The sequence below is a fragment of the Diceros bicornis genome, chromosome 11, assembly GCF_020826845.1.
Source record: "Diceros bicornis minor isolate mBicDic1 chromosome 11, mDicBic1.mat.cur, whole genome shotgun sequence".
Classification (NCBI taxonomy): Eukaryota; Metazoa; Chordata; class Mammalia; order Perissodactyla; family Rhinocerotidae; genus Diceros; species Diceros bicornis.
Genome location: NC_080750.1, coordinates 50,351,304 through 50,373,794, shown reverse-complemented (window position 1 = coordinate 50,373,794; position 22,491 = coordinate 50,351,304). Strand labels below are relative to the sequence as shown.

Sequence of the window (22,491 nt, the reverse complement as noted above, 5' to 3'; positions counted from 1 at the left end):
AGGAGGAGGATTGGCGGATGTTAGCTCAGGGCTGATCTCCTCACAAAAAAAAAAAAAAAACCATCAACAAAATGAAAAGACAACCTACCAATTGGGAAAAGATATATATCTTCACATATATATATCTGCAAATCATATATCTGATAAGGGGTTAATATCCAAAATATATAAAGAACTCATACAACTCAACAACAAACAACTCAAAAAAATGGGCAGAGGATGAACAGATGTTTTTCCACAGAGATATACAGATGGCCAACAGGCACATGAAAAGATGTTCAGCATCACTAATTATTAGGGAAATGCAAATCAAACTACAATGAGATATCACCTCACGCCCATCAGAATGGCTATTATTACAAAGACAAGAAATAACAAGTGTTGGAGGAGATGTGGAGAAAAGGTAACCCTCATATACTGCTGGTGGGAATGTAAACTGGTGCAGTCACTATGGAAAACAGTATGGAGATTTCTCAAAAAATTAAAAATAGAACTACCATATGATCCAGCTATTCCACTTGTGGATATTTATCCAAAGAACATGAAAACACTAATTCGAAAATATATTTGTACCCCTATGTTCACTGCAGCATTATTTGCAACAACCAAGACTTGGAAGCAACCTAAGTGCCCATCAATGGAGTACTACTCAGCCATAAAAAATATGAAATCGTGCCATTTGCAACAACATGGATTGACCTTGAGGGCCTTATACTAAGCGGAATAAGTCAAAGCGAGAAAGCCAAGTACCGCAGGATTTCACTCATGTGGAATATAAAACAACAATAACAACAACAAACACACACTTAGACACAGAGAATAGATTGGTAGTTACGGGGGGGGGGCAAAAGGGATAAAAGGGCACGTGTGTAGGTGATGGATGGCAATTAAACTTTGGGTGATGAACAGGATGTAGTCTATATAGAAATCCTATAAATATACTGATGTACACATGGAACTTATATAGTTATAAACCAGTGTTACCTCAATAAAAAATTATTTAAATAAATTAAAAAATAAAAACAAGAACATGTATTACTTTTATACTTTAAAGTTAAAAAAAAATCAAAACACTATCAGAGTTTAGATTTATACCAAAACATAATTATATTGCATGGATCCTTATTCCTTCTATTAGAAAATACAAAACGAAGAGCCTTTCATTTTGTGGTCAAATAGCATTTATTTATTTGAGAATAACATTGATTTTGTGTCCCAAGTGTTAATGATATGTGGTGTGCTCTCCTGCCCAGTTCAGAGGTTTTTATAAAAGATCTAACAGCACTTCCTGTTTTGGAGACTTACCTACCCTTTCTTCTACCTATATGCTACTGAGTTTTTATTTAACCAGTGGGCTTTATAAGAGCCCAAAAGTAATGCAAGTTTTTGCTCTAGATCTTACTGTAATTTGGTTAGGCAAGCTGGTAGATTTTGTCACTATACTTCTGCTTTAGAAAATGCCATTCATCACTTATAAGAGGTGCCACTCTCAGAACCAAAATCAGTGTGAGACCCATGTCACAATTGCTGTCTAAAATATTATTCAGACCCTCCTGTCTATAGTCCCCCGACGTTATAGTTCTCCAGTCTTATGTTTAACAGAGCGTAGGGTTTCTTTAGCTAAGAACTTCTTAAACAAGGCTATTCCGTGTCACATGTTCTTTACTAGTTTGTTTTAACAACTGAACTCCCTTCTCTATTCTGATACACACTGGACCACTTTCAAACCATTGTCTTGCCAAGAAAAGGCTTTCCATAATTAATATGATAAAATGACAAGTGGTTGTCCCCTCCCCAAAAGTACTCAGAAAAATTCTGGCTTATAAAACACAGTCATTTCCTCCAACACCAGCCACACTAACCATACAGAGGTAAGTCTTCTGCACTGAGTTGGTTGAAAGCCTTAGTGTGGCTCTTCATAAGTAATCCTTGATCAGAAAATAACATCTCCCAGAAGCAAGTTCTACTTTAACTCTAGTTAAATGATTTCGTTAAAAACTTTGAGGGGCCGGCCCCGAGGCATAGTGGTTAACTCCAGTGTGCTCCGCATCAGCGGCCTGGGTTCACAGGTTTGGATCCTGGGCGTGGATCTAGACCACTCGTCAAGCCGTGCTGTGGTGGTGTCCCACATGCAAAATAGAGGAAGATTGGCACAGATGTTAGCTCAGGGCTAATTTTCCTCAAGCAAAAAAAAAAGACGAATATTGGCCACAGATGTTAGCTCAGAGTGAATCTTCCTCCCAAAAACGAAAAACAAAAAACCTTGTTTGAGTCCTGGTAGAGGAAAATGGCTACCCATTATACATTGATCTGTGGTATACTGTATTATTTAGGTTTTTTCATCTTTTCCAACATTTCTCCAAAAAGTTATCTTTCTCCTCTCAAACTAACTCCTAACATGCCATTTATAGGATCTTTGCGCTTTCAAGCCTCCTTAAGGAAAAGCTTCCTTCTCAGAGTTAATTATGATGTTTTGGCAAACGTCAAGAGTAGAAAGCTCTGTTGATTTAATTTAAAGCCTAAGGTCAGTTTTATTCTTAGATTTCTCTTCAACTTCATCTCTACTTTAGTATCTAGTTTCTATAGCGACTGAAGTACAGTTAGCAGCTGGGTCAGAAAAGAGAAAGCTTTAGATGTGAAGAAATTTGGTTTTTAAACTAGGGAGGGAAGATACCAGGCAACACCTTCACAGCTTTTCTGGGCTGAAGCCGACATTCTGTTTCCAGGAATTCTGTACTTTTTCCTGAAGAGGCCAGGCATTTATATTTCTCTCTTTCACACAGCCCCAGAAAAGATGGCTGCTTCTCTGTTCAACTATTTAATCACAGTCAATTAATTAATTAACCAAATTGAGACAACTAAGAGAGAGAACTCTTCTTATAGTGACCAGTAGAATTATTTCTTTTCAAATAGAATGTCTCTGGGAATTATTAGGTGAATTGTCTCTTTTCTTTACCTTGGATTCCTTAATGATAGCTTTTTCCTTTTTGTTTTTGGTTCTCGTTTAAGTGTGATTGAAAAAGTCTAGAATGGTACTTTTGTCTGTGTTCTTAGTCTAGCTGGATTCAAGTGAGGATGCTAGTAGACCTATTGCATCACTTAGGTGGGGAGATGTTGGAGGTGGGAGAAATGCTGTCGAACGTTAAAAAGGATAACATCAAGCGATGGCTTAAGTACTTACTGTTACATCTTCATGGCTTAAGTACTTAATGTTACCTCTCAGAAATGTGTATAGCACTTCAAATGAAAATATGTCCCATTGTTTTTAAAGTTAAGTTTTTGAAGCTGGAGGAAGATTAATGTTTTTTTATATTATAGGAACTACCTTCTGTTGAAGAACTCACTATTATTCTGCCTGAAGATATTGAATTAAAGCCCCTTGGGATGGTTTCAAGTATTATTGAACAATTAGGTATGTAAGTAATTTTATTAATGAAAATTAGCATTTATATCCAAACATACACTAATAATCAAATCAAAGACCTTATGACTAGTGAATTTTCTGTGAAATATATAACAACACTTCCTTTATAGTCATTAAGTTTGCACAGATAAATTCAGTTTTTTTTTATATAAGTAATCCATAAATACATTGTCTTTATCAAAATTGAACGTCTGCTTTTACTGACATATTTCTTCAGCATTTTCTTTGGTTTGGTATATTTGTTTTCTATTGCTGTTAAATAACTACAAGTTTAGTGGCTTAAAACAACACAAATTTATTATTTACAGTTCTGTGGACCATAAACCTGATATGATTCTCACTGGGCATCAGGGCTCAGTGCTTTTCTGGAGGTTCTGGGGAGAATCCATTTCTTTGCCCCTTCCAGCTTCTAGAGGCTGCCCGCATTCCTTGGCTCATGGCCTCTTTCCTTCATCCTCAAAGCAAATAATGTAGCTTTTCTCTGACCCTTCTTCCATCATCACGTCTCTCTCTGACCACAGCCCTTCTTTTAAAGACTCCTTAGATTGGGTCTATATGCATAATCCAGGATAATCTCCCCATCTCAAAGTAACCTTAATCACATTTGCAAAGTCTTTTTTTTTTTCTTTTAACGTAAGGTAACATATTCCCAGGTTCAGGGATTAGGGTATGGTATCTTTTTTTTTCCAAGGGGGGTAGATTATTCTGCCTGCCTGCGGCCTTTGATTTTATTTTATAAACATGTAAATTAGAAAGTTCTGTGATTTAATACTGATATTAATGGCATGAAATAGGAAGCTATTGGATTATAAGAGAACTAGATATTAGAGATTTCTTTTAGCCTCAGGATGTGAGGTAGGTATATGAAAGGCCTTGAAGTTACTGTAGCTACCATTAACTCTCATAGTAAGATGCACCTGAGATTAGAACTCAGCGTTGACAAATCCATAGGATTTGGAACTGGGAAAAAGACCTGGATTGTGCACAGCCCCCTTAGTTTACAGGACTTAAAGGACAGAAGAATTCAAGTCACTTGCTGTTATGATGAGTTGTATAATGAGTCACTGGTAGTAATGGGACTTTATCTTTGGACTTTTTTCTAGCAGTCCCATATCAATATTTTAAAAAACTAATACTTATATAATTTTGTACTTTTGCAATTTATTAATCAAAATTCTGATTAAAGTGAAATATTTTTTACAAAAATCACGGTTATTAAAACTCTCTACATGATTCTCGAGTCATTACATTTACTAGTTTTTTCAAGATACTGTTTTGACTAACACATCCTAATAGACTACCAAAATTCTCAAGTTGGTGGGAATTAAGATTGAATGAATCAAAATCAGCACATGCCACTCTGTTTTGAAAGCCTAAAATATCTAACATTGGATCAAATTACGAAAAAGAAAATACAATAAATATTAGTATATTAGGCAAAAAATATCAATGAATTCAAATTAGAATCCAAAGATGAAAAAAGAGGATTTGGCATTGTACTCTGCAATTCTTCTAGAACTTATGTTGGTTTGTTTTTCTTTCTTTTTTTTTGTTTTTACTTTGGAAAATACAAGAGGCTAATTAGATATCATCCATCGAGGTAGAAGTGGAGAGATTTCATGAAATTAAGGATCTTGTACTAGTACATACTTTCCTAGTATTGATAGCCTTTGAAAATTTCTATCAGTGTATGGTACAAACTCTAAATTTATTTGTACCCAACTACCTGTAACTGTGTGCCTCCTAGAATCATAATAATGAAAGAATGGGTCTTTTAGGCTGTGGAAACAGTCAGTGGTTGTGTTGTTATAGAAGAGCATTAAAACTAGGGATCTAGGTTCTAGTGATAACTCGGTCTCGAATTGGCCAGGTGATAACGTTAATCTCTGGAGTCTTGTTTTTTCATCTTTCTATAAAATGAGGGTATTGGATTAGGTGATTTTTTATTTTCATGTAATTTGACTCTTTGGGAAAGAGATTAAGGAGGAGAGATGAGTGACAATGAATTCTGTTAGTGTGCATTATCATTATCAGTCTATAATCATCATCATTATTCCAGAAGCAGATCTAACTCAAAAAATGTTGATCCACGATCTGTTTACTTATATGTATGTTCAGAACTTAGAAGCACTGACTGTTGAAATTAATTGGGATACAATTGAAATTTTTTGAATGAATTTTAATAATCTGAACTACTGTATTTTGTTTCTCAAGTAGACATGGCATTATCTGTATAATGTGACAAAGTGTTCTTGCTTTTTGCTCTAATTTTCTAAGAACCTGTTACACGTGTTTTTTGTCTTTGCTGAGGTAGATTGGTTGTTTAACATTTGTGGCACTTACAAGAGTTGGAGATTATGCTAGACTAGTGGGATAACACTTTGCTTTCTGAGAAGAAAAGTGATAAAAATTACTGCGAGCTTTATCATTCTTCATCTGTTCAGAGGAAGATGCTTTTGTGAAGTCTAACTTTTTATATGTCAGTAAGTAATCAGTGCGTTGTAGAAAAGAATTTCTAGAGTGAGAACGAAGACTAATTTCTTACAGAAAAGGAATTTTGTGATTATACTTTTTTGGGTAAAAATTGCTCGAGGAAATGTATACAGCTGGAATTGGTTGACTTTTTAATGGGTGATTCAAGTTTTCTGTGAGCTTTTATACTTTAATTTTTTTTTCTTAGAATTGTAGCTTTTTGTATTAAATAAAAATATGTAGAATCTATTTTTCTGTGCTACTTGGTAATAAGTAGACTTTGTTTATCCAAGAGGAATAGTTACTGAGGTTATTATTTCACCTTAAATTTTATTTAAGATTATGTTGGAATTAAAGCCTGAATTCCCATTTAAATTCCATGTTATCTTCTGATTAAATCTTGAAATAATCTGTTTTGTTTCATTTTTCAGTAATAATTGAATCTATGACTAACTTACCTCCAGTTAATGAGGAGACTGTAATTTTTCAAAGTGATCGACAGGCAGCAGGAAAGGTTTGTAAAAAATTCAGATCTTACAAATTATTCTGTTTCTTTGTTGATTGGTTTTTTTGGCTTTCCCTATCTGTCCTAAAAAGAGTTAAATTTAGTAGGCGAGCAATCTAGAGCTCTCAAGTTTTAATATATTCTTAATTTTCTTTAATACTTCGTGTCTGTCTGTGTATTGGTTTAATACTGCTTATTACTTGTCATTAAATACACATGTATAGATTTTTTTTCCTAATGTTTGTCAGGTACTTTGCTAGGCAGTGGGTCTACATATTGAATAAGACACAGGTCCCTATTCTTCAGGTACTCAGTTGAGTGCAGGAGACTTTCCGTAGAGTAGTAGTTCTTAACTTTTTTTGGTTTGTGAGTCCCTTTGAACAGTGGCTCTCAAAACTTTTTAGACTTCGGCTTCCTCAGGTGGAAGCTGAGACTGGAATCTTTTTAAGTGGAAAGAGATTTCAGTGCTAGCAGTCAAGTATTACTGTGAGCACATTTTGGGAAATTATGGATATGTGTACTTTAGTACTCACCATGAGGTTGGGTCCCTTCCAACACGTTACTAGTGGAACAACATACATATCCATCCTTAATATGGAAGACCACACATTTTACCCAGCAGATGCACAGTTCTGAGCAGTCAGCAGAGGATATAAAACCTTCTAAGATCAAAAATAAAATACAAACCAAGTGTTCCTTTTCTAGTAGTAGGGACAGTGTTTTATTTACCTCATTATTCCACACTGTACAAAGTACAGTCCTTTGTAAATTAAATGCGCTAAGTAAATGTGTATTGATTTGAAAACGAACAAAGAAGCAGCCAACTGCTGTCTTTGAAGGAGCAACTTTCTGGGTTTAGTTCTTCCCAGATAAGTAACAGTTGGCTTCTTTTTTTGTTCTAGGAGATAGAATTAATATTTAAACAGAAAAAACATGTATTTTGAACTATATTATTGAGTCGTTCCCATAACCTTCCCTTTTTTCTGCCTTTTCCTACTATTCTATTCTAACATAAATTAGAAAGAGATCAGGTTTTTATCAGAGTCCTGCACCTTACACTACCTACGTATGTTTTTTTTAGGTTGACAGGCCAATTTACCAAAGAAAAATGAGTCACTTAGGATTTCAAAGCAGTGGCAGAATTAATTGGAGTCTAGAGCTAATATTTTTTGACAATTCTTGAGAAAGTTTGTGAGGGGAAGAAAGACTTTTTATTGTCTAAAGGATGATGCTGTACTCTTTTCCCTTTCAAAGACCTGTTCTTAATACTTTTGTTTCAAGCATGGGTACTGCCAGTGCCTTGATAAGGGGTTAGAGATATATTAGGGGCCTTAACCTCCAAGAAGGTTGAGAGAGAAAAGGAATGGGAATGAGAAGATGACTATGCTGTGAGTAGCTCTCCATGCCCATTGGTATACTTCTTTAGGAGAAAGCAACATTCTGCCTAGGTGCAAAAACAAAACAGTTCTTGCTGTCCTCAGAAAGTAGTAGAAGAGGAGAAGGGAGAAAAGGCAAGGGAAGTATATTTCTTGATTTTTTGACTATGAATTGAAACTGATGATTTCCATGATTCCTTTTATTTATGATTTTCACGACAGTTGCTTTTTTCTCTAAGTAGCTAACTTAGACAATTTTAATTTCAAAATACTGAACACTTTGCTAATTTAAAACCTCTAAACTCATTTTTGTTATATCCTGAATACATTTGAATATTCAGTCCTGTAATTGTGACTAGTAATGTTAATACTCAGCTCTTCTGTCATTTGTCTTTGAAAGGAGTCAGATAAAAATGTAACATTTATGCCTCTAACTTTAGCTATGTGACATATGTCTAGAGGGAAAAATTAAATCTATTTCTAAATTTTACATAGAAAGCTTTGTAAATTCAGGAAGTGACAAGTCTTTCAAAAATATTTGATTATAAATCTAAGCACCTTGCAGTGATTCCCTAAAATAAAGGCAGGGGTAGGGAGGGTTAAGACTATCAGGTAAACAAACCAGTGGCCAGAAAATGACACTGAATCGATTTTATTTTATTCAATTTGTTTATTTATTTTTTGCTAAGGAAGATTCACCCTGAGCTCACATCTGTTGCCAATCTTCCTCTTTTTTTCCTTGAGGAAGGTTAGCCTTGAGCTAACATCCATGCCAGTCTTCCTCTATTTTGTATGTGGATCGTCACCACAGCATGGCTGATGAGTGGTATATGTCCGAGCCCAGGATCCGAACCCATGAACCTGGGCTGCCGAAGCGGAGCGCGCTGAACTTAACCACTACACCACAGGGCCAGGCCCTGAGTCGATTTTAGATCCTTAACGTGTCTCATCTAGACTCTGTGTTAGTTTACCTTCACTGTCAGACCACTGCACATCCTTTTCCCTCTGCTCTTCAATGATAACGGTAATCATGAGCCATACTGATAAATACTATGTGTATCTTTTTAAAGTCGCTGAAACTGTGGAAACTGGAAGTGGAATTATCCCTGTTTACTGAAAAATCACAAAATTTTTGAGTTTACAGCCCAGTTGGTCTATCTGATTCATTTCCCTTCCACCTCCCTCCCTCTTACCCGCTGATTTAAGGAGGGCAACCTCAGATTTGTACTCTACCTTTTCCCCTTTAATCCTAATAATGATTAATTCTTCTTGATAAACAATAAATGAAATTCCATTTTTAATGTTTAGTGCTTTAGTATCAGGAGATTTAAAAAAAATTGACCAACCTATGCCACCTATTATCCCTAATAACATGAATTTGTTGGTTGTTTTGCATTTAGTTTTGAGTATTTGTTAGAGCAGATTTTGTTTTTATTATTGTTTGTTTTACGTTTTAATAAACCAAAACAATGAAATCTATTTCTGTGTCAAATATCGTTGGGTAGGAATTTTTATTGATCTTTTTTTACAGAATACTTTATATTAGTCTTGGCTGGTAGTATGTGATGATTTTCTTAAAGTCCCATATAATTATTAATACAGTGGTTTTTTTGTTTCCTCCCTCAGTAACTTGTGATATAGTAATATACACAGTGATTGAAATAATCATTTGACTTAACTAATGCATTAGAATACTCTTATTTTTTTCATTTTTATTAATGGGAAGTCAAAATAGTATAAAGTGATTGATAAGAGACATTCTGGATGGCTGTGGAGATTCACTTCTCCCCTTCTTCCTTTGGTAGTTTAGCCAAAAGCTGGCTCAACTGGAAAGACAATAATGCCTTTGGCTAATGGCATCCTTTGAAGGCTGTTCACAGGGCAGCAGCCTGCAGATCTTGGCCCTCCACATGCACAGCCCTCCAGCCTTGTTCCCGGGCCTGGACATGCCGTGATATGTTTCTTGTTACCTAGAGAAACTAGTAGTTACCTATTCCCTCTTAGGCTAACCCATAAATATGTAACATGGTGTGTGTGGAGAGGAGAGGAGAGTGTGGCTTCTTCTCTCTCGGAGCTCTCTCTGTGCATGTCCAGCCACCTGACTCAGGCAGGCCCCTAGCCGCTGAAACTTTTTGCCATGTTGCCAACGGAACATCTAAGCCCAGCCTATGCTGTGGAATGAGAATTTGGGAGACTGACATCCTCGTACTTTCCTGCTTGTCAGTTTTCTTCCCAACAGACCCTATGCTATATCCGTACTATGTGGTGGTAGTGGTGTGTGTTTGTGCTCCCTTTGTGTGACAGGAAGCCTTTGAGGTCTTTTAGCAGAAAGATACTACTTTGGAATAAGAGATGGTAAGTATTATAAGCTAGAGCCAAATGGAAGGGCACTTTGAAAACCACCTCTCAAATGACAGGACAAGTATAAGACGTTAGGTGGATTAAATTTTTATATGAGTATTTCTACAGAATATACACTATTATTTAAGGTATAAAGAAAGCTACTTGCCCACCTTAAAGTAAATATCTTAGACATTACTATCCTGAGTTCTGTTTCTTACACTGTCCTTGCAGCCTATTCCTTCCTTTCCTTTTGTCTCTAGTGAGGTAGTATGGAAGTTGCGAAATCCCCAAAGTCAAGTGGAAAGACTGAGCAGGATTCAAAGTTGAATGGAACTGTGAGAGGAAGTGGGCTGGCCTTAGCCCTACTTTGTCAAAAGTTGCTCTTCACAGTTTAGCTCTCAGCTATTAGCCAGTCTAAAATCTATACTTTGAAGCTAATAGTTGTTTAAAATATCATTAAGTCCTTCTTTTCTATAATTCTGAAGTAGCTAAATTGCTTATGTGAACTCAGTCATGTATTCCTGTGACTATTTGAGGGAGGACCGTAAACACCTTAGTATTGGTGTATGCCGTATACTGATTTCATAATGTAGCTACCTGTTACCTGCTGTATGGGGTATTATTTTACTTAAAACTTGATAATGATTTTATTGTAGCTGTGGCTCATAAATTCTTCAGATCTGAAGAATAGGCAACTAAGTATGCTTTGATTTTATCCAGAAATTTGAATCTCACTTACATTTTAGTTCAAACCAAGTCTGCATAAACCTGAAGCTATTAAGGCATTTCTTTAGTGAAATCATTTCTCACAGTTAGGAGACGGAATCATGCTGTCCAGGAAACAAGTTCTTGGGAAACAGCTTTATGTACCAGGTCACAAACAATGATTATTTGTTAGTACCTTGTACTAATGGTTTCTTAGGAAATTTTTTTAAAGATATTTTTTATCCCTGTCTAGACTTAAAGAGTCAAATTTGTCTATATTCATCAAGGGAGTTAAAAACAAAATGCAAATTGTTTTTAAGACTTTTTAAAAAGTGACAAATAAGATGATATATCACTTTAATGTATGTAATGTAGTCCAGTGAGAGCTGTGCTGCGGTACATCCCTTCTATCCTTTGCAGTTCTGGTTGGAAGGGGTCTACTGTTTTTATCTAAATCCATTCAAAGTACATTTCTAGCTATTTTTAGAGTAATCACATCTTCAGAATGTTGGTACCCTGATAGGTGAGTTGTTTTATGCCATTTTGAGAATTAATAAAAGCTTGAATGGTATACTACAGAGCATAAAATGAAAACATTTAGTATCAAAAAGCAAGAACTGAGGATGTAATAAAACAGGTACTTTCAATGCAGTTGGTTTAAAATGGCCCAAGCTATTTGGAAAGTAACTTAGTAATTTACGTCAAAAGTTTTAATAATAATCATACTCTTGGTTCCAATAATTCCGTCCTTTACAAATCAATTCTCAGGAAATCTAAAGTACAGAAATTTACATATAACGATGTTCATCATGGCATCATTTATTATACTGAACAAATTGGAAGCTTCCTAAATGTCCTGTAGTAGAAGACAAGTTAAATAAATTGTGCTAGATCTATAAAAGAGTGTTATATAGCCACAGAAATTATACTTATTAAGAATATTTATAACATGGAAAAATTTAATGCAACTTTAGGTATTAAAAGAGAGCAGTATATAAAACTACAGTATAGTCTCAAAAGAAAAAAATTATTAATAGAAAAAAGACTGGAAAAATCTATACTGACATTGGTCATGGTCTAGTTTCTGTAATATACGTATATTTATTATCAGAAACATTGTTTTTAAAAATTCAGGTATTTTGAGAAGAATTTAAAAACAAGAGACTTCCTTTCATCATTCATAAAACATTTTCAGAAATAAATTGTGTCTGTGCTAAAAGCAGTTCCTTTACATAAAAGTTAAAGGCTGTATAGCATCTTTGGTTTTTGAGAAATAAGCAACTTCAAGTTCAAATCTACTTTTACTACTTTTTGAATTAGAAAACATTGTGGTTTAATTTTATAAAAATGATAACCACTATATGGAAACAGCAGAAGTGATTGAATACCTCTTGAAGCAGAGGTTTGTTTTTAAGTTTTGGGTCATAAGATTCCAATTGACAGACGACATTTTATTTCTCAGAAGTTACCAGTTGTAATTCTTTTCTTCATACCTTACAACTTAGATGAGCAATGATAAAACCCAAAATTCGTAATTTGTATCTACTTGGTACCACCAAAATGATTTGAATTTAGCAAGAGAAAACTTGTTACACTGGTTTTAAATTCATAAAAAAGAAATCTGGAGTAAGCTAATGCATTTATAATCAAACTATGAAAACTTCATGGGTATGCAAAAATGACTTAAATTTTATTGTTCTGACATTGACAGAATTGCCTTGTTATAACAATTATCAGTGTTTTTTTTTAAATATTACTAACTTTTGAGTCATTTTATATGTTAAAGGAGGCCTTTATGTTTCTTCTATTTTATAGATATTTGAGATATTTGGACCTGTTGCACATCCGTTTTATGTGTTACGGTTTAATTCTTCAGAGCACATTGAGAGTAAAGGTATTAAAATAAAGGATACTATGTACTTTGCTCCATCAATGAAAGACTTCACTCAATATATCTTCACAGAAAAACTGAAACAGTAAGTACTTTATTGACGTGTTAGCTGTTGTTTGCTTATCTAATGTTTATATTTTAGGAATAATTCTCAGTCATGGTAGTTTCTTATAGTTAAATGGTATCTATCTTCCAGAAAGTTCATTTATCTTCCTAATAACATCTCTGAAAGTTTCAATTTATCTGATTTTACAGGTAGAGATCATTTATATCCTTTGGCCAAAATGACATGATCAACTAGTAGGAATACATTTGGGCCATATAAATTTTCTGAATTCTAATTCATTGTTTTTTCCATTATATACTTTCTTTTATATATATACTCCCTCAGTATTAGTATTACCATTTAAAAAAAAGTTCTTTTCCAATTTAAATAAAATTTTCTGTGGATTACAGTCACAAGCTTAACTATTTAATAAAACTTCGTAATTCTCAAGAAAAAGAAAATGAGTAAATTTTAGATTGTGTATAAATTGTGAATTTATGGAAGAGATAACTAAAATATGTCCCTGAAAAGTTATATATCAAGCTGTGATAAATAGGGTTGACTTAACTTACAAACCAGTGCTCTTCATTTTGTCTGTAAATATGCTAAATGATGCCTCTGTGGCATGTGGGTGGTAATATTTCTGCTCTCACTGGTTAATTGTATATTTTTCGTGTGTTAATTGTGTTACCAAGAGTTAGCTGTAGAACTGTTTATATCAAACTTATTATTATAATTAATTTAATTTTTGTATAAACCAATGACATATAGTTCAAGTAGAGTAGTTTTTTCTATAAAAATAAGTTGAGTGCTTTGGAAATATGCAATGCATATGAGCCACTAAAAAAATATTGTCAAATTAACAGTGGAAGAAAAGACCTCGAAAGATTAGGGGAGGGAGAGGATCTTGAATCCAAAAAGACTTATCACTTAGTTTGACACACAAGTCCCTTTTAGGTCTAGCTCTCTTTTAGTTGGAAATTTGAAATATGGGTGAAGCACTAAGGGGAAATTTGAAATATGGGTGAAGCACTTAAGGATGTGGTTTTTGCAGGAAATACCAAGGAACTTCAGTCAGTGAGTAGCATTGGTGCTACATCAAAAGTACTAGTCTTAGTTACATGGCGTTAAGGAGGTCTCTATACCCCTTACATATTAAATCAAGTCTCTGAATTTCATTTGTTGTTTCATAGATGAAAATTTTGTTTCTGATCATTGATTAAATTCATCTTTAAAGATTCCCGTAATTATCTGATGGAACATTTTGCCTGAGTTATTCTTCAGGCTGCATAAGGTCCACTGATAAAAAAGGGGAATTAAATAGATGGTAAAGTCGTAAAGGTTTTAGTATGTTTTAAAAGTGATTTAAGTGATGACTTAAATAATTAACATTTCATTCTGCTGTGAATATTAGGTTGTTGCTGTGGCTGTGCCATAGATTTAGCTTTTAACAAAATATTTTAGCTTAAAACAGATAAACTGAAAAGTTTTCTGAAGATACTTATTAAATGGATTTTATATAGTGGGAGCAGTCTTTGTTCTTGATTTGCAAGAACAAGAATTTTGTCCTGGAAAGAAATAACAATAAACTAAAGAATTGGAAAATTAGGCCTACCCTGCAGAAGCCCCACTTGACAAAACCTCTTCCATTCTAGACTGCATTTTGGTGTGCGTCATGGGGACTCAGTGGAGTACTTTGCTTTTGAGGTGGAGGAGTTCAGCTTCTCTCCGGCTTACCCACCTCTAGTAAGGCTATTTTAATCTTAGCCTCCCATGAACTTACTCTCTTGTTAAAAGTGCTTTTTGAAATGTTGCTTGATCTTTTCCTTAGTAGATTTTGATTTTTCCTGGTAAATGCACTGCTAGTTGGGGAACTCTTCCCATTTCTGTCTTTAAACTCCAGGCTAAGGGCACTGCAGGCCATGAGATGGCATATATGCAAAGAGAAGTACTGGAGCTGTGTTCAATTCATAGGCGTAAGATGGTAATTAACGAGTAAAAGCTTTTTTTAAGTGGTGGAAAAATCACTGATAATGCCTCATATACAATGTCAAAAGTTCTGAATCAAAATTTTAGAGCAAACTTAATGATTTTCATATTGTGCCAGCCCACTGACATCTGTAAATGGATTTTTATGGATTAATAGATTAATGATTTCAGTGAATTTTTCTAAGAATCTCATTTATTTTTGAGATCTAGTTTAAAACAGTGAGGGCATCTACTCTTAATACTTTGTAATATTTTAATGTAATTGAATAAGACATTGTCAAACTATGAAATCAAAAAGATTAAAAAAATAAAGATTAAAAATGAGCTTTCAGAAATTATAATCATCCTCATAGTAGATATATGTATTTTTGTTGGTCACAGAATATAAAACTTTCCACTAAAAGTAATTAATGTTTGTGATTATACTGTCTTTTAGAATCTTCCAAGCTCCTCCTCCCCCCCAAACTAGATAGCCTTTATTTTACCCTCTCTGCTTTAAGAATCACTGTTGAATTAGCCTTGGTTACTCATGGAGTATCGTTGATATTCCTCAGGTAAATCAAGGAAATAGAATTTCGTGTTTTTATCTCTACCATTAAACCTGTAAAATCTTAGACAGGGAATGCGTCATATTCGTTTTTGTGTGCTTAGTGCCTGGAACAGTGTCTGACCTATAGTTGATGTAGAATAAGTATTTATTGAAGTAAACTTTATGGACTGAGCTCAGGTATCAGGAAAGTGTCAATCAAAGTCATAGCATTTGACGATGCTTATGAACTGCAAAACCGCTTCCCCCTGCACACCACAGCCTTGGCTTCTCATTCTGATTCCAGTCCTAATATTTATGTATGTCCAAATGTTGTGTTTTTCTTATGAGCTTCTCACATCTTCTGAAATAACGTAAAGGACACATAAATGGCCCTTTATTTTTTGCTCTTATTTTCATGTCTGTTGCAAAATTGAGGGTTGAGCTCATGTCTTCCACTTTATTATTTTCCATACTGTTAAGTTATAAGCACTTAACAGAATCTTAATAAGTACTTCTTTGATTTTTTTGTTTTCTCTTTCTAGGGATAGGGGATCAGATGCATCATGGAAGAATGATCAGGAACCACCACCAGATGTAAGTATAAATATTTTTACACAATGTTTTAGAAAGTAAGGCAGGACTTAAAAATTCATCATTCTTGACCTTACGGACGTCCCTATTGTTGCACGGCAGTCACCCTGCCTTCTGCAAGTCCATGCGCTCTCTCGCTCCCAGGTGACTGTTTTATACCTCTTGATAAGAGGTTTTGGTTGATCATTTTAGAAAAAAAATATTTTGTCACATTTCAATAATTATCAGCTTATCATTTTCTTTGTAATTTCCTTTTTTTTTTAATTAATTTCATTGATACCTGGTAAAGGCAGAGTTGTCATTATTTTTAAAAATTTTGTTCTTCACTTTAGTTAAGTTCATGTGGAACATGAAGACATTTATTAATGGTGCTTTTAATTAGCTGCCCTTCTTTTGGAGATTCAAAATCACTAGAATCTACCCACCTCTCCGTTTTTTACAATATGATTACCTTCCTAAAAAGAGAGTTCTTGATTTTCTTTCTTGAATCCATGTCAGCAAGACTAGTTTTATGTCCCCAAGTAGCTTGATATACAGTCTTTCTAGAGATATGAATAGTCAGGAATAATCTGTATTATTCCTGTTAATACATAAGTGTTAAATAAATAATTTGGTTTATTTTTAAACATCTTCCCCTGGAGATGTTTAAGCATATTTTCTTTTTTTTTTAAGTTATTGAAATACAAATTATGAGTGTATACATTTCTTGAAAATAGTATGAATTTATACAATATAAAAGCAAAAATAGATGTGTTAGATGTTCTCAAGCAATGCTGAAGATTCATTTTCTGTGTTGATTTCTAATTTTGCTGAGGCATGAATCAAGGAATGCCCACTCAGAGAGTCACTTAACCAGTGAGGGATCCTCGTTTAGTACCCACATTGCCATGGGATTATGTTTTCTAGTTGTGCCTGAAGATTCACTTAATGTTCTTAGTTATGTTTAGGGAATCTTATTACTGAAATTATGTTTCTAAAGTATTTGAGAATTCACAAAGGTCTTGAAACATATTTCTTGTGAAATGCAAATATTCCAGTACATTCCTCTTGTTTCAGACCTAAGCATTCAAGTTGCTAGTTATGGTAATGTTAATTGTTTATAAAAATTGGCTTGATTCGGTTAATTATAAAAATTAAATCTCAGCATACTTCATGGGGTTTGTTTTTTTCTAAGCAGTTGATGAATGTCTCTCATTTCCATAATATGGAAAACTCAGATTCTAAAGTTTATTTTATTATGATGAAATATTGTAGTATAGAATTATTGCCTGGTATTAATCATAGATTAGAATTTGGAATTATAGGGTTTAAACTTTAAAAAAAAATCATACTGTGAAAATGGGAAATGGGCTTGCTTAAAGGAGCTAAAAATTACTTATGGGGAATGCATGTTCTTCATCTTCCTATGTGTTTCTAGCATTTCTGGTTGAATACATGTGTTTAATGATTGCAGATTTAAATTAATTTGTATACAAGAAAAATGTGTATTTTTCTATGATTTTAGGAGGTGATAGCAAAATATGGCCAAAGTAGTCTCTCTAAAATAAAGTACTGCCAATTAAAATCCTTTAATACCTCCCTGCTGCTCTTAGGATGATGCCCAGTTATTTAAAATAGCACAATAAGGTTCTTTATGCTCCGATTTATTGTCTCTGATTTCGCTATATAAGCTTTCACTTTGCCTCACAGAACCATTTTCATTTCTTGAACATGCTGTGCCTCTGCACATATTCCCACTCCTTGAACATTTTCTTTCCCTTGTTTTCACTGCTAACTAGTCATTACAGATTTTCCTTGAGTTACCCATGCCAGGAAGTCTTCCTTGCCCCTTTTTTCTTTCTTTGCACTAAGTTCATTGGTTTTATTCATCTATTTTAATATTTGACTGAATATTTTCAGAGAAAGGAATGTTTTCTATCTGATCCTAATACTTTCTAGTGTCTGGCAGATATCAGATTTAACATGAGCTTAAAAACCTTAGTGCATTACGATTAGTAATAAAAGACATGTACTTGAAGGTACTAAAATTAGTTGATGTTTTTGAATTTGGTTCTAGATTGTGAGGTGTATGGACTCTTGGTTGATGGAATATTTGATCTAGAATATATTTCAGCAAGTCTACTGAAAATCCCATACAAAGACTTTTTGTATACATTTTTTCCTTCTTTTAAATGTGCACACATGCATGCACAATGAGCCTGCTTTCATATTTTTTCATAAAACATATATTTTCTGATATTAATAGAATAATAAAGTGCCCGAGAACCAGCCCTCGTGCTCTAGCTGTTAGGATGTGGCGCTTTTACCACCGTAGCCTAGGTTCGTTTCCAGGTCATGGAACCACACCACCAATCTGTCAGTTGTCATACTGTGGCAGCTGCGTGTTGCTGTGATGCTGAAAGCTATGCCACCAGTATTTCAAATACCAGCATGGTCACCCATGGTAGACAGGTTTTAGTGGAGCTTCCAGACTAAGACAGCCTAGGAAGAAGGACCTGGCCACCCACTGCCGAAAAAAATTGGCCATGAAAACCTTATAAATAGGAGCAGAGTGTTGTCTGATACAGTGCTGGAAAATGAGAAAGATTGGGCAAGGTTCTGCTCTGCTGGATACAGGGTCACTAGGAGTTGGAATCGACTCAATGGCACTAACAACAAAAAATTCCTGAATTCTAAGAAATCATAGAAGTCGTAATATATATGAATAGCTCATAAGTCTTGTTTTTTTGGTGGGCTATAACAGTGAAGCTCAATTCTTAGTACATCTGACTTTTCCCTCTTGTAATTGAAAATAATTTCCCCTTGCAAGTTGGGTCATGCATGTATCTGCTTATGAAAACCTTTTCCTGCTGTCCTATATAAATAGCATCCCTAGTGATTTTCTCCACCTTTACTTTGCCTTATTATTTATAGCCCTTACTATACCTGACATTATATTATTAAAAGAATTCATATCTGTTAAGTGTTTAGAACAGTGCCTGGCATATAATGGGTGTGTGTAAATTTTTGAATGAATGAAAGGTATAACATTCTCTTCTAGTTTTCTGTTAGATCTGATAATTTATGATATTTGCTTATTGCTAACTACTCCTTTAGCATCATTTGGCAGCTGGCGGTATGATGCATCTTGACTTTAAGCTAGAAGTCAGACTTCTAGCTAGGGATTACCCATATCTGAAGGTTGTTCAAGATGGGCATTTTAAAGTTACCTATCTGAAACTTTCTAGGAATTAAAAAAAAAAAAAAAAGCCTTGAGTTCCCATCTTGATTATTGGCCTGTGTTAATTAAGAGTCATTAGGCATTTATCAAAAAATATTTTTCTATCATATGTAGTTAATTCTAATATACTGGAAAATATTAAGTATTGAAAAGAGTAATTTTCTTTCAGGGTCAGTATTAAATAATAGGCTTATTCTCCTCACTTCCAGGTATGTACCATTGAATTGGTAAATCCATGTGACATAAATCTGTAATTTTTTTTTCCCACAAGGCCTTAGATTTCAGTGATGATGAAAAGGAAAAAGAAGCCAAACAGAGGAAAAAATCTCAGATTCAAGGCAGGAAAAAATTCAAATCTGAATTTAGTGAATCAGGTGAGTAAATGCAATATATAGTAATTTTTTAAAGTCTTTATTTACATTTATATAAGTTCATCAGTAATGAAACTGAAGGAAACGTCCGGGTTCTCTTTTTTCCTCCTGGCATCCAGCTAGCGTTGGAGGCATTACATAGCATGGAATGTGGTGGGAGAGAGTCAGAAGGAATAGTCAGTGGTAGTTTTTCAAGCTTAAGCGTGTGAAAATAGCTTTTAGGGATAAAAGGCAAATTAAATATTGTTTGAGTCATTTGTGCTTATCATTTGTGCTTTTTTCTTAAGAAATGTATTTGCTTCCATGTTTATAATTAAGTGATACGATACTTAATACTCAAATCAAGGTATTTTATTTTTCAACGTGCATTCCCTTTTATTATACCTTTCCTGTTTTCTTTGTCCTTTTTTAAAATTAAACTTTTTGTAGATTCACATGCAGTGATAAGAAATAATACAGAGAGATCTTGTATGCTCATTACCCAGTTTCCTGCAGTGGTGACATCTTGCAAAACTATATAGTACAATATCACAGCCAGGATATTGACATTGATAGAATCAAGATACAGAACATTTCCATCACAGAAGATGATCCCTCATGTTGCCTTTTTATAGTCACTCCCACTTCCTCCCTCCCACCTCCTCCTTAACTCCTGGCAACCACTAATCTGTTCTCCATTTCTGTAATATATTTTGTCATGTCAAGAACGGTTATATAAATGAAGTCATACAATATGTTACCATTAGGGATTGGCTTTGCCACTGAGCATGATTTTCTAGAAATTCATCCAGATTGTTGTGTGTGTCAAGTGTGTTTCTTTTTGTTCCAAAGTATTAGTCCGTGGTGTGAATATACCACAGGTTACCTATTCATGCATTGAAGGACATCTGGGTTGTTAACAGTGTTTGGTTATATGAATTAAGTTGCTTTATACATTTGTGTACAGGTTTCTGTGTGAAATCAAATTTTCATTTCTATGGGATAAATGTTCAAGAGTGCAATTGCTGGATTATATTATAGTTGTATGTTTAATTTCTTAAGAAACTGCTATCCTGTTTTTCAGTGTGGCCGTACCGCTTTACATTCCTATCACCAATGTATGAGTGACTCAGTTTCTCTGTGTTCTCACTAGCATTTGGTGTTTTCACTATTTTTTATTTCAGCCATTCTGATAGGTGTGTAGTGGTATCTAACTGTGATTTTAACTTGCATTTTTCTAATGGCTAATGACATTGAACATCTTTCCATGTGCTCATTTGCTATCAGTATGTCCTCATCAGTGATATATTTGTCCATGTCTTTTGCCCATTTTCTAATTGTATTTCTTTTTTTTTTTACTCTTGCATTACGAGAGGTTGTACATAATTTCTTCTAGTCTGTAGCTTGTGTTTTCATTCTCTTAAGAGGTCTATTTGCAGAACAAAAGTTTTTAATTTTGATGAAGCCCAGTTTATCAGTTTTCCTTGTATGGAGTCTGAGAATTTCTTGCCTAGACCTATATCCCAAAGATTTTCTCTTATTTTTTTTTTTCTAAAAGTTTTGAAAATTATTTTAAGCTCTTCTAGTTCCTTTGCTTTTCCATATGAATTTTAGAATAATCTCTATGTTGACAAAAAGTCTTGCTGGTATTTTGATAGGAGTTTTGTTAAACCTGGATATTGGTTTGGAGAGAATTGACATCTTAACTGTATTGAGTCTTCCATTCCACAAACATGGTATACATCTCCATTAACTTAGATCTTTGATTTCTTTCAGCAGCATTTTGTAGTTTTCAGAATACAAGTCTTGTAGATTTTTTTTGTTAGATATACACCCAAGTATTTCATTTTTTTGAATCATTGTACATAATGTTGCGTTTTTAATTCTGATGTCTGTATGTTCATTGCTAAAATATGGAAATAGAATTAATGTTTGTATGTTTAGCTTGTATTCTTGTGACCTTGTTGAACTCACTAGTTCTAGGAGTTTTTTCCTTGAGATTTTCTGTGTAACCAATTAATGTCAATTGGAAATAGGGACGGTATTATTAATTTTTTTTCAATTTTGCTTTTTTGTCTTCTTTTCTTAACTTTTACTAGCTATAACTTCTGTCACTATGTTGTATAAACGTGCTTTGTTCCTGATCATAGGAGGAAACATTCAGTGTTTCATCATTAAGTATAATACTAGATATAGGGTTTTTGTAGATTATCAAGTTGAGGAAGTTTGCATCTGTTCCTATTTTTCTGAGCTTTTTTAAAAAATCGTGAATGAGTATTAAATTTTGACAATTACTTTTTCTACATTGGTTGATAAGAATGCATAACTTTTCATTAGCTTATTAATAAGGTAGATGACATTGGTTTTAGAATATTGAACCAGCCTTACATCTCTGGAATAAACCAGAGGTGGTCATAATGTGTAATTCTTTATATATATTGTTGAATTCTATTGCTCATATTTTGATAAGGATTTCTGCATCTATGTTCATGAAGGATATTATTGGTCTATAGTTGTCTTTCTTTTATTTATTTATTTTTTTTAAGCATCTTCACCTAGTTTTGATGTCAGGGTAATACTAGCTTCATAAAATGAGTTGGGAATTTTTTGTATTTTCTTGAAGAGATTGTGTAGAATTGATATTAATTCTTCTTTAAATGTTTGCTAAAAGTCTCCAGTGAAACCATCTCAGCCTGGACATTTCTTTTAGAGAGGCTTTTCATTACAAATTCATTTTCCTTTATAGGGATGTCTATTTCACATTGAATGGATTATAATAGTTTGTGCTTTTCAAAGAATTGGTCCATTTCATCTGATTTGTCAAATTTATATGTGTAGAGTTGTTCACAGTATTGCTTATTATCCTTTTGATATCTTTCCTGATATTGGTAATTTGTGTCTTCTCTCTATTTCGTTGTCAGTCTTGCCTGGAGGATTAGCAATTTTATTGGTCTTTTCAAAGAACCAGTTCTTTGTGTCATTGATTTTCTGTTTTCAGTTTCGTTTTTTCTGTTCTTTATCATTTTCTTCCTACTGCTTGCTTTGGGTTT

The 22,491-nt window shown here is 33.9% G+C and overlaps 1 protein-coding gene across 1 annotated transcript in view; it reads left to right on the top strand.

Annotated features, from left to right (window-relative positions):
* NAF1 (nuclear assembly factor 1 ribonucleoprotein) overlaps positions 1-22,491 on the top strand; it is a 44,312-nt gene that overhangs the window by 18,735 nt on the left and 3,086 nt on the right. The window contains exons 3-7 of the mRNA XM_058550294.1: positions 3,319-3,412; positions 6,328-6,410; positions 12,641-12,801; positions 15,823-15,874; positions 19,363-19,465. Of these exons, the coding sequence (XP_058406277.1) occupies positions 3,319-3,412; positions 6,328-6,410; positions 12,641-12,801; positions 15,823-15,874; positions 19,363-19,465 (493 nt within the window). The remainder of the gene's footprint in view (positions 1-3,318; positions 3,413-6,327; positions 6,411-12,640; positions 12,802-15,822; positions 15,875-19,362; positions 19,466-22,491) is intronic.